Below are 12,813 nucleotides of genomic sequence, written 5' to 3' on the forward strand. Positions count from 1 at the left end.
TCCAAACATTATTCAGAACTACATGACACATGCAAAAATACGAGAAATTAAGGAGGTAAACAGACTATATCCATAACAAATGTAGTTACATAGCTCTCTAAGCACACATGCATCTTGCTTCATCCATATCTGCCACATACTGGAACGAAGATAAAGATTACATCAAAAAGAAAACAATCATCTAGTGGCAAAACTTTAAAACATCTGTTTGCAAATATAACCTCAATCAATCTACAGGCAGAAATGACCTGTTTTGCATCAGAAGTATTATCTACTCTATACAACATATGATTGGTTGTTTAATACTTTTAAGAAGGTATACTCATCATTTACAAGCTGCTAAACTCTGAACTATTGAAGAAGCTACATGAATTATATGGATTGACTCTGTTAAGTCTACACTATTGGTAAGAAATAGAATATCACGACAGTAATCTAATGGGACCTAATATTAGAAGAGTATAGGCCATTAACTAGAGAGAGATTTTTCGAACACTGCTTCTAGAACAAATAATCACCCCCACACTCCAAAGAAATATATCCACCCAGTGACAAGATCTAATTAGGAATTCCTCCTAGAAAACATTAAATTTATAGAGTAACTCCGATTCACAGAATAAACTTATTTAGATAATAGTTAAGTTCGCAAAATAAAATTAGCAATTGACATGCAAAATTACAAAAACTTGATATGCAATAACAGAGCTCATCAAAGTGAAAACCAAAAAGCTATACTTGGCAGTTGATTGCAACAGAGCTCATCAAAGTAAACACCAAATTACAAAATAAACTCTGTAGATGATATCTCAAATCAGAGCCCTTCAAAGTAAATACCAGCGTACACATAGCTATCAATAGGATGTACAAGTTCAGGAGAAGTTACAAAATCAACTTACATTCTTGCTTTAGAAAAGCTGGGCACTTCAAAAGGAATATCATCCTTTGAGGAGATTTGAAATCCAAACTTCCATAATAGTGAATATTAACAATTTTCTATTTACACCTTGTCATCATGGAACCACCATCTTGTTTCTTTAGGTGATCTCCCATTTCTACAATTTTTTACATAGCGATCATTATCCGCTGGCCTTTGCTGAACCCAACAAACATACGAATTAGATATTGAAGAAAACTGCCTTACATATGAGAGTACATTTTACAAAATTCAAATACCAAGGATGGGCATCAGTATAAAACCTTCACAGTGGAGCTTGATAGCATTGAAAGAATGCTGATACAGATAGAGCTAACAGTCATAGCTGGTGACCAAGAATCGTACAAAATATCTGTTCAAACGATGACTAAAGTTTAATATGCTGATCCTGATATATGAAACAGATTAACTAGTATAGATATCTTAAAAAAATCTACAGGACAGTGTGACTTCAGAAAACATGTATCAGATAGACATGCAAACTAACATGTTAATGCGGCACATTCACAACATGTCCAAGTGTTAAGTCACAATGGACTTGAATTAATAAATGTTAAAAATCAGACAAATCCATTCACAAGACATGATAGTCCAATAAAAGAAATATTACAAGAATGCAACAAATCACATCTAGCAAAATAATCAAACTGAGGAAAACAAAAACCAAAGCCATCCCAGCATCAAACAAGTTGAGCCAACAATCGGACTTTCCTACCCTAGTACAACTCACTTGGACTTAAAAATAGGGGACGGAGAGGTAGTAAGAAAACAGATTAAGGATTGGCAATGAAGAAAATATGCTAAGCAGCACTAAAGCATTTTTAAGATGTTAGGTGTGCCATATGCAAACAACACACAACCACAATTATTCAATTAATAGAGAAGAGAACACAGAATAGATCGTTCAAGATGCAATTGATATGTCCAAGAGGAGGAATCATCCCACAGATCATTCAAGATGCGATTGATATGTCCAAGAGGACGAATCGTCCTACTACTTGCTTGTTTTTCTCTGGTTATCTCTTCCATAAAAACATCTCCAGATGGCTTTAGACATCTTGATAATCACAACTTACACTGTGACTATAAACCAGTTACTACAACAGACTAGGGAAAAGGGTTGCAAAAACTGAACCATCAGACCATGTGACAGTGCAGAAATAATAAAAACAAACAGAAAATGGAAATATGGGAACTGGAATGCAAAAGAAGTCGAAACAACAGGAATGGGGTAAATAACTAGCATTTCAATTCCATGACTAGGTAAATAGGTGGCTATGTTGCAAGAAGAACCATTAAAAGAGCATACGACTCATACTGTGATATGATATATTTTCATCCAAATGTGGCACTCTGTTGCAAATGGGCAGAGAATAAAAAGTACCATACACTTCACAATATAATAATAGGTGTAGAAAAAGAAATGAGATTCCATTATTTTTATGTTGGAGCGGATTTTAAACATACAAATAAAGCATTATGCAAACAGACAACATCAAGACAAATCAAAACTGTTCAGGTGCAACATATGGACTAAGCCGTAATACAACCTGAAGCAATCCCACAAATGACGAAGTTGTAGTTTTATAAATAAAACAATAATTGTAAAAGAAAACAGATGATTGAAGTGAAATCTATCTTTACTTAGAAGAAGCTACAGGCTGTTCAGAAGTCATGGCTCTTCCCCAAGGTCGCCAGAAAGCCATCCTTTAGTAATAAATTAATTAAGATTGTAATGTTCTCCTCAGTAGCATATTCCATTTGTGGATTACAGATATCTCGATTTGCTGTTAAATATTCCATCTCAGTGGTAGCTCACAGTTTTGATGAGGGCATTAGATTGACACAAAAATTTGGGCTAAATAATTGTGTGCTTAACGATGACAGTACCAAAATTACTTATGTAAATCCATCAGAGCTAGTTTACCAGTAAGGTGGGGATGTTCATATTATGAAAACCCAGGTTCATACCTGGCTGAGCTTAGCCTATAGTGCTTACTGTCAATACGTAATTGCTTAATTTCATTCACCATCAGGCTAGTTACTGAAACGGAATTAGAATTGGGTATGGGTACAGGTGTACAGTACACTGATATGACAAAAAAAAAAAAAAAATTGAAGATTAGATTCGTTCTGGGTATGTCCAAATAAAAAAGGTGTTTAAATTATAAGTACATACTGTTATGATTAATGTAATATATATATATATCATTAATACTGTTACAATAAGGATGTATTTTTACATTTTCTAATATTAAAAAAAAATACTACTAGAAATAATGTATAAACTGTTTATGACTATGATATATATACTAATACAAGAAAAAAACCAGGGTACATCCATACCCTAAAATTATAAATATTAAAATACAGCATGATAAATTTATATTAGTATGATAAAACAAGTTATGATCAATCAGGGAAAAAAAGAAGGAATTCAAATTTCCAAAGGGAAAGACGAACACTAAGCAAAATTTCGAAGTCTTGGAAAAGTTCCGAGAGGTGGTCACAATCCAACCACCCCTTGGAACTGAATTTCGAAGGAAGGGTAGTAATCCAACCTGCCCTTGGAATTTTATTTCTAACATACCTCCCATTTCTGTCCTGGTTTAGAAGCCTGCCAAAACAAATGAGGTAAAAGTCACCTTCAAACAAATGGAGAAAACCAAATTAAATGAAGAAGGTGAATCAATCAAAGTTTTAAGGGTGATAATCAGATTTCAAGACCAAAAAAGGGAGATCAAAATCAGATTGGAATCCCATCCAAAGTCAGAACTTGCATCTCAGATCAGTCCAAATCCTTCCATATTTTAAGGCTGACCTCCCTCCTCGAAATATCTTAGTGTTGGATGCCTAGCTAGCAACTCTCTTCCCTTAATTTGAACTCTCAAATGAACAGGACTTGCACCTAGAGCTGCTTGAATCCAACCTATTGACTTGGAGACAGAGAGTTTGCCACCAAACTAGGGCCTGCCACAACAACTACTCAACTGACCAACAAAAGAGGGGGTCCCCATTCCCATGAAAGGGCCATAAATAGTAGTTATAATTTTAAAATTAGAGTATAATAATTAAATATTTGATCTCATCAAAATCCATGAGGCAAGGCATGCACAGAGCTCAGGTCATCATTAAAACCACAATTTAAAACAAATTCATTAACTGCTTTGACACTACCTCACATGCCCCCCATAATTTAGGATGATTGAAGCCTTTTCAAATTCCGTTGATGACCATCATTGCTCCTCCCATTCCTTTGTTTAGGTTTTCCAAAGGTAGGAAAGAAAATTTAAGGGACAAAATTCCAAGTTTTCCCACATTGTCTTCATTTGCATCCTGGAATCAACCCTTTTTTCTGAGTGATTCATCAATTTCTTGAGTTATTGTAGTGATTCATAGGTTTTTTAAAGTTTTTTTGGCCATTTTTCAGGGTTTTTAATATGATTGTACTATGCTTTAAATGCAAAAGGGTCATTGAAAATTGGGTCAACCATTTTTTCATTAATCAAGATAATTTCAAGGAAAAGGTCAGCTGGCTCTAGGAATCAGAATTAATCAGGTAAAATCAAGATTTTTTGCAGATTTCTGCTTCTATGGGTCTCTATACACACACACATACACACTATTCATCTTTGTTTAATCCAGATTCGTATTATTTCTTATGATATCCTTAAAGTGTATATTTAATTGGTAAATGTAAAACATAAGACTTTTTCCCCAATAAATTAATCATTTAAAAATAAATAACTTATTAATCATTATCATCAATTTAATAATTCATGGAAAATAAACCCTTCAAAATTTTGAATTTTATAGTAGTCCTCAATTCAAAATTTTAATCTTCACCATATTATATCAAAAAAGAAAATTTGAAAAAGATGAAAGGTTTAGTTTCTCTTTATGGTCCTCATTGCCAGACAAAAATAGAATAGACATTCACAAAATTTGTGCAAATTTCCAAATATGAAAGGTGTGCAGATTCAATCCAGATAAAAACTGTTGGACTGTGATTAAAAACACCTTTGCAGAGCTCAGAGTGCGCATACACCATCCTGTAAGACATTCCTGAAAGGAAATTTGCACAACTTTAAGCAATTCTAACAAGATATAGCCAGCAAAAAATTCCATGTTGCAAGATATATTACATCTGAAAGGGAAATGAATAAACATCTGTTAACCCATTTTGTCATGTAGGAGATCTGCACTAATAAATCTCTTTTGCAGTAAATTTTGCAGGGCAGCACAAGTGAAAAATGGAAACCTAGCAAACAAGAAAAAGACCTAACCATTACAGTCACAGGGGTTCAATGGATGGAAAGCGAAAATAACATGAGCATTTTTTAAGTTTTTAATGTACAAAACGTGAGGAATTTCCATCAAAATCTGGTAAATTCAGTCTATTCATCCAGGACAAACTCACAGACCACACAACATCTCGAGGACACCTCTCCACCTGCACCACACCTGAATTGTAACCAGAAGCAGATCATACCAGGATATAAAGTGCAGACAGGAACAGTGAAATGGCCAGGACAACAATCACACAACTAAACAACACAAACCGGCAATGGATGGCACTGTGCTTCAGAGAATGCAATGCTACTGCAAAATGCAATTGTATGCAGTAGATAATATCCACAGAAGAAAATTTTCAACATGAAGTTTCAAATGGTCAGCCCAAGAGTCTAGAGATTATTGTCTTGCTAAGATCTCAGGTTGGACATGAATACCACTCAAGTAGCGATAAGGAGAGAATTGACAGCGTTCTATGAATTTAGAGGAACTTCTTGCTTCTTCGGGAAGTGACACTGGCATAAAGGAGTACATAGAATTTTACACCAAAAAAGAAACTATTTCAAAATTGTCAAATGTATATGACATGTCATCATGAAAAGATACCATTTGGTGAACTGAGATTTGCAGTTAAATGTCAAAAGAAAATAATGTTACTCTTTCAAAATTGTCAAATGTATATGACATGTCATCATGAAAAGATACCATTTGGTGAACTGAGATTTGCAATTAGATGTCCAAAGAATAATGAAGTTTTGGGACTAGATAGTTTATCTTTTGTATTCATAAAGCTGGTAATTACATATATTATATAAAGGTCATCAAGCAGGGTACCAGTAGTTACAGGGTAATAGATGAGTTATCATATTGATTCTTGCAGTTGTTGATAGGTGCCAAGTGAGAAAATGGAGGCTTGACATATTCTTGCATCTGCCTTGTAAGATTTTGAAAAAAAGAAAAAAGAAATTGACAAAAGGATTTGGAGAAATACCCCTTAAAGATCCTCACTCAAAAGAAGCTTGTTGCAGGAAGGAATGTATTCAATTGTTTAAATTTTATTTCCATTGAGAGAAGTTTTGATTATAAACTTCGTATGTACTGGTATGCCTCAGCACTCAGACAAAAACTAATAGATCTCATAATTTTGGACAGCTTGGCATTCCTGGTATAGGATTAGACTTCATACAGATAACAAGACCCTTCAATAATAATATATTGTAGCAAGAACAAGCATAATAATGAACAGCAATTACAGCAGAAGAAAATGTAGAATTAATCCCTCAATGATGCTAGAGCATAGTTCTGTTGCATTAGAAATAATTGGAATAATGTACATAGGAACAGACAGTATAAACATAAAAAATGTCCAGAACTATATGTTCATTTCTAAGAATCTGAACTTGGTACAAAATTACATGTACACCAACATTACGTAGAGATAGTTATGAGGAAAGTTATGCTCCTCAGAAGATGCATATGTAACAACCAAAGTCACAAGAAAATGCGAATTTCATCCATAACATTCGAATTTCAGCGAATTTTTACCCTTTCCAAACTTCATCCAAATTTAATGATATTTAATATAATATTATTTTATTTAAAATGATATAGAGTTATTTAGTTAAATTATTTAGCAATATTAAACTATTTTCACAATTTTGTGAATATATACTAATATTTAAAAATACACACACACACACACACACATATATATATAACTTAAGTTTAATGTCAATTTTTTTGCTGAAGTCTTACCCTTGCTGAATTTCGTTCGAATTTTATGATGGACGAACTCAAATTTGAATATGAACCTTGTGACTTAGGTAACAACCATACATCTGAGCAGGTTGCAACTGTATACATGTAGTGCTAAGCCATGTAAACCCATTTGCTCAAAAACAACTGCCCCACAAAACCATTTGCTGGGGCAGTTGGGACTTGAGAGTGACCAAGTGGTAGGGATGCAAAGAAAACATCTTTTCTGTAACCTGTGTATAGGTACCACTTACCAACTGTCCAGCCAAGATCAGAGAATGCTTTTTAATAAACAAAAAAAAGTGATTCAGTCAATACAGCAATAACTCTCCTCCTAATGGTGTTTCTTTGGTGACATGTGTTCCCTTTGCTTACACACCCTTCATAGGTATTTCCAATCTTATGAAACTTCCCTACCAAACAATTTTTAGGCTAAAAATTGCACGTCATGTCTTTCTAGTTTCTTCTTTTATGAAAATTTTTAACAAAATTTACACTATATAAATAATAATATCGACCCATGTCAACAACTTGTCACGTTGACATTCAATATAATTATTAATATCAAATTTGATCCTTTCTCTTATTTAATAGTCAACTGCAGGTGGGTTTCTTGGATGGGCAGAGAAATATTAAAATAAATAGAAACTGGAGAACAAGTAAAAAGAAAGATTTACTTCATCATATAAGTCTCCGTATCAATCTCTTCTAATTGGTATCGATTGTTTGCATCTGATATGCAGGCTGATTCAGTTTTAAAGGAAAATAAAAACCTGTGGGTGAACAACCATGCACTTAAGTGTCTCTTAGTCTGTGTTTCCAATTGCTTTTCATGTAGCAGAGAAGTTGATTTCATTGCAATTAAGATGAATTCTCTACAACTTTAGACTTTAGCCAAATGGAAGTCATTGTGTCTGATCATTCCATTTTGGAACCTAGGAATTCCATTTTAAGGAATAGCTAAGGCTGATGAAACGGTGTTAAATTAGAATCTGATTTCCAGATTGATTTATCTTTTGCCTGCATCAGATCTGACTCATATAATCAAATTCTTCCTCCATTTTGCTGCCCAAGCCCAGGGTAGAATACTAATTGAATTGCACTTTTTCCTGCAAAGAGAATAATTTAAAAGATTCGGTCTGCCAACACATTCTGGACTATGAAAAAACAAGGATCAACTAGCTCCAATAATGGAGTCATGACTTTTCCCCCCTTTAGTTAAGCATGTTTTCCATCCTTGTGCTGCCCACACATGGGGTAAATTTTGAGCTTGATGGAAAAAAATCAGTAAATGAATAAAGTTCTGTAGATATTATGACAAAATTTAAGAATTACAATACTAACTTAATGGCTGCTGCTAACCTGCTGAAAATAGTTAAGCCAAGGGTAAATTACTGGTTGGATGGCAATTTTTTCTGTAAAAAAGATAAATAAGGGAGATATTATGAAGCACTGACAAATTTAAAAGTTGACTATGGGTTGCCAGTCCATTGACATTTTCTGGACTGGGTCAAAAGATGTGTATCCAACTGGTTTCAATTAGGGGGCTAAATTTATGTTTTATTCTTTTCAGGTTGTTCTTCAACTATAAAATATTTAATAAATAGTGTTTATTTAAGTAGGCTTTCTAAGAACAGAAAATTTGAAGGGAAGGAGTAGTTAACAGTTATGGCAAGTTTTGTTATGTACCTCCTCTCCACTTCCCATCCATCATCCAATTAATCTATGGACATCCAGTTCAAATAGTTCCATGTCTAAAGGCAACTTAGCATACCTAATGTGAACTGGAAAGAAAAATCCCTATGCCTGACAATATAAGAATGTGAAGCCAAACTGTAGAAACCAAAAACCTATCTATCTGAAATTCGGGATGCTTATTGACTTTCTCTTTTCTGTTTTGCAACAGCAGTTTTCAGGCAATACAAAGAAGAGGAATTTTTTAAGTCAAAAACAAACTAAAACCACTTCCACCAAGACCCTCTTAACACCCAAAAATCCATTTATAACTCACTTCCTAATGTAGCTATTTTGTCTTTTACACATATGAAAAACTATTCCTAATGGATCCATAATATTCCTAATAGGCACAACGTACCATGATAAATAAAGATAGGTAATTCTTTAAGACACAGCCTAGCTAGACACCAACTGGGTGAATGAGAAACCTTTAGGTGAACAAGAAAACTATAATCAATACCTTTTATATATTTTTCGAGCTTGTAATAATGAGGTTTATATACTCTTTGCCAAAACTCCTGGTAAAGAAAGTCTTTCCTATCCATCTAAGACGCAGCAGCTCATCTTCTCATTTATTAAATCCTTTGGCTGACTAAATCTTGGGGTAGTCTGCTCAAATCTGGCCATGGAGAGAGATGAGGGGGCAAGAACACCCAAATTCAGATGATATACATTCAATGGTTGATAAGGTACAGTTAAACATGCCCAAAGTCTAATTGAGTCCAAACAAAAAGAACCCAAGCAAGAATGTTTCAATGTGGGCCAATCTTACCGCAAACGTGAACACAAACCAAGAACAGCACACCATCTTAAAGGGAATCCATAGCCTTTCCCAAGATCTGTGAAAAAAATTACAACTATATTACCAGTCCACTTGTTTCAGTGAATGATAGATATATACCTAGACAAATGTGGCCATTGCTGTATATATGCGGGTGCAGAGGAGCTGGCGAAAGAAAAACAACCTGCAATTTCAGAGAAGTCAAAAGATGCATGCATATATTTGAATCAAACTCAATCTTTTAAACAATGAGAGATAAACACCTGGGGGGATTCCATGGGATAATGCTCGGGAAAATCAACTTGCAGTTGGTAGGATTCATTCGAATACAGCGTTCCCGGTGCACCAGTTACTTCAATAATCCATCTACAAATAAACAATACACAAAATCTTAAATAATACAAAACCAGTTTAAAAAACTATTTTTTCCCACAAACAACCTCTGCTCTAACTTGGCATGCCATCTAGGCTGTGACCTAAACAATCACCTTTCCCATTAATTTATGCATACTGCTATCTATTTTATTTATTTCGCAAATATGTGCGAGATGGCCATTCACATTTATATACTTTTTTAAACAAACACTACTGTCTAATTAAATTGATTTTTCGACTGTATGCAAGGTGGTAAAGGGTATATATATCCTCTGAAACAACATCTGCATCTGATAATCCAGACCGAGACAAAAAAAATCACAGTGCAGTTTCCTAAGTTAACACATTTAAATAAACATCGCCGTACAACAAAAGCAACCCAATTCAGAATTAATTTTTTGGCTAAAAAGCGCCCGATAAACCCTAACCAAAAAGACCAAAAACACCTTTTCCATTGATAAAAAAAATCCCAACCCCACACACACGAAAATCAAAGTAAAAGAAATAGCAGCAACCAACCTCTGCAAATTGTCGGTGACTCTGTGCTTGAAGCCGACCGGAGGGTTGACTTGCCACTCCACCAGTTCTTTTTGAAGCCGATTACAAGCGATCCTGCTCAGTCCCTGAATTACACACAAGCACGTACATATTGATCATATTCTTCCCAAAAAATGCAGAAACAAAAAAGATGAAGTTAAGAATAACAAACCGCGCGAGGATTGGAGGTGCCGGTCATGGTGGCCATTCCAGATGAGGAAGAAAAGTAGAAGGAAAATGAAGAGGCAGTCCTAAATAAAAACCTGCATTTTACAGAGGAGCAAATGCATGTAGCCTAGCTTGCACGCAGACCACAAAGGAAAGCATTATAATGAAATTATATGACAAAGACAATGATACCTTTCTTAGCATATCTGATAGCATACGTTTATCCTATTTTACTCGAATCTTCCCTCTTCTTCTTATTACTGTTGACTAGGCTATTGCCTGGTCAGCTTCTAATCATCTAATCAATTTTGAAGGTTTATCTTGAATTTTTATTATATTATTCGAATCTATTTTTCTTGCCAATATTTACCTTTAAGGTCAGAAACTCTTCCCCTCTCTCTTTTTCTGTCTACTCAAAGAAGGTTCCTCGTGGGGTCATGGAGACAATGGGCATATGAGCTCTTTTGACCTCTTTCTTGCTCATTATGGATATGCACATCTTAAAGTGCCTAATTTAATCTCTACATTGCATAAGTGGCTTTTCTTATCATTTTGTTTTGTTTAATTATTTTGGTAAGGAAATTAATGTCATTTTTAATTACTTTAATCATGTTTTAAAATCTTTGATTGTGAATATTTAATTAAAAAAGGTAGATCTCTAACTTTGTTAAGGTTTGATCTATCTACTTTAATAATTCATTGAATTTATTGTGGTGTTTTTAGTCTCTCTTATGAAGTTATCAAGAATAGAGACTAATGTTAAATCATGAGCTTCATAAATATTGAGATATGAATGATATTCAATTGACATGTTCCAATGTGCAAGCACCTTAAATATATAGGCAAGGTGTAATGATGTACAGACAACTAAACATGATACAAATAGTGTAGGATTAATGTGTAATAATAACTGCCTAAAAAAAGTATTAAATGACATGTATCTAAAACTAAATAATGAGACGTGGTTTCATTATAACTCATTCTAGAACACTACCTAGATTATAAGGATAACTAGCAATATCCTAAGCTAATATGTGAATAGGTTCCCACTAATAAGTAGACAAGAAATAGCCTTGTTCATACTAACAACCCCCTTAAGTGTAACTTGTGCAAATGATTCAAGACTAATATAAAATGCAAGATGGGTTGGACATCAACTGATCTATGTTAGACACTCATCCATAACTAATCTCTCACAACTAGAGGAAATGAGAAAACACTTTGAGAGAAAAGTGTTAATTGTGGCTTGACAACACATCCCATTTTGAGCACTTGCTTGAAATGGGGACCCCCTTTTTTGCATTTAGTGTATTTTCTTTTGTCTTGTGTGGTTATTTTTAGACACCCGATGTGCTAGATAATGTTCACTTTTGAGTGTCCCAATACTTGGGTGTAGTCTTAAGTGACCCCTGTCAAGCTTTCTGGGTCTTTTGAGTTAGCAAGGTTTTGCACTTTCTCCAGTTTTGATCTTTTTTTCCCTTCTTTTTTCTAGAGTACTAGATTTTTAAGACTTTCAAAGTTTTCAAACAATTTGGTGTCTGGTGCTCTGAACTATGATTATTGAGGTCTTTTCTTTCGATTATTTGTTGGTGAATCCTCAAACTTTATGGAGTTGTTGAACATCCAATGTCCGACAAGTTTAGATGCCCAAAGGTTCACATCTTTCTATTTTTGTTTTCAAGTGTTGGTAGTTTTTCAATATTCTAGACTTGTTAGTGTCTGATAAATCTGCCAACTCCATATCTTTGATCTTTTTCGTGGTCTCTCGGTCTAGTTGGCGATGTTTCACACTCCAAAACTCTAAAGTTAGGGTTAGTTTGTACTAACTTCATCTCGAGCAATAGTCTATAAAAGCACGATTAGAGAGTCCTTTTCCTCACTCTTGTTTTTTCAGTCTTCATGAGCTATGTTGTTTGTCAACTTCTTACATATCAAAGCTCGTCCCTTTAGCCTAATTTATTTTTCTTTCTAGTTCTTTGAGAGGTGGTTTCTGCAATGGATCTAAGCTAAAATATTATGTCATATCACACAATGATAAAATCATTTATTTATTTGTGAAAGATTTATTTTATCACATAGCAATTAAATTAATTTTGAGTTGAGTCATTCAATTATTAAATTATTAAAATTAATTATGAATTAAATTGAGAAACTCATTCATTATTGATTTAAATTTAAAATAACAAAAGATGAAGCAAATATTCATTTAATACACAAACTTAGTTGAATAAAT

The 12,813-nt window shown here is 34.0% G+C and overlaps 1 protein-coding gene across 2 annotated transcripts; it reads right to left on the bottom strand.

Moving 5' to 3' along the window:
- Positions 1-715: 715 nt before the first annotated feature.
- On the bottom strand, positions 716-11,017 carry LOC149576772 (putative ubiquitin-conjugating enzyme E2 18). Of its 2 annotated transcripts, XM_089819825.1 has the most exons (7): positions 10,773-11,017; positions 10,585-10,675; positions 10,395-10,498; positions 9,764-9,866; positions 9,621-9,684; positions 1,198-1,286; positions 716-1,093 (listed from the first exon to the last, which is right to left on the bottom strand). In XM_089819825.1, exons 2-7 carry the CDS (start codon positions 10,618-10,620, stop codon positions 998-1,000), a joined length of 492 nt encoding a protein of 163 aa, XP_089675951.1. In that variant the 5' UTR covers positions 10,621-10,675; positions 10,773-11,017; the 3' UTR covers positions 716-997. The 2 variants fall into 2 exon arrangements, with proteins under 2 accessions (XP_089675951.1, XP_089675945.1); XM_089819819.1 differs by lacking the exon at positions 10,773-11,017 and having other exon boundaries at positions 10,585-10,758.
- Between the last annotated feature and the right edge of the window lie 1,796 nt (positions 11,018-12,813).

This window comes from Cupressus sempervirens, chromosome 1 (genome assembly GCF_028749045.1).
Source record: "Cupressus sempervirens isolate cs-2001-9-10 chromosome 1, ASM2874904v1, whole genome shotgun sequence".
NCBI classification, from domain to species: domain Eukaryota; kingdom Viridiplantae; phylum Streptophyta; class Pinopsida; order Cupressales; family Cupressaceae; genus Cupressus; species Cupressus sempervirens.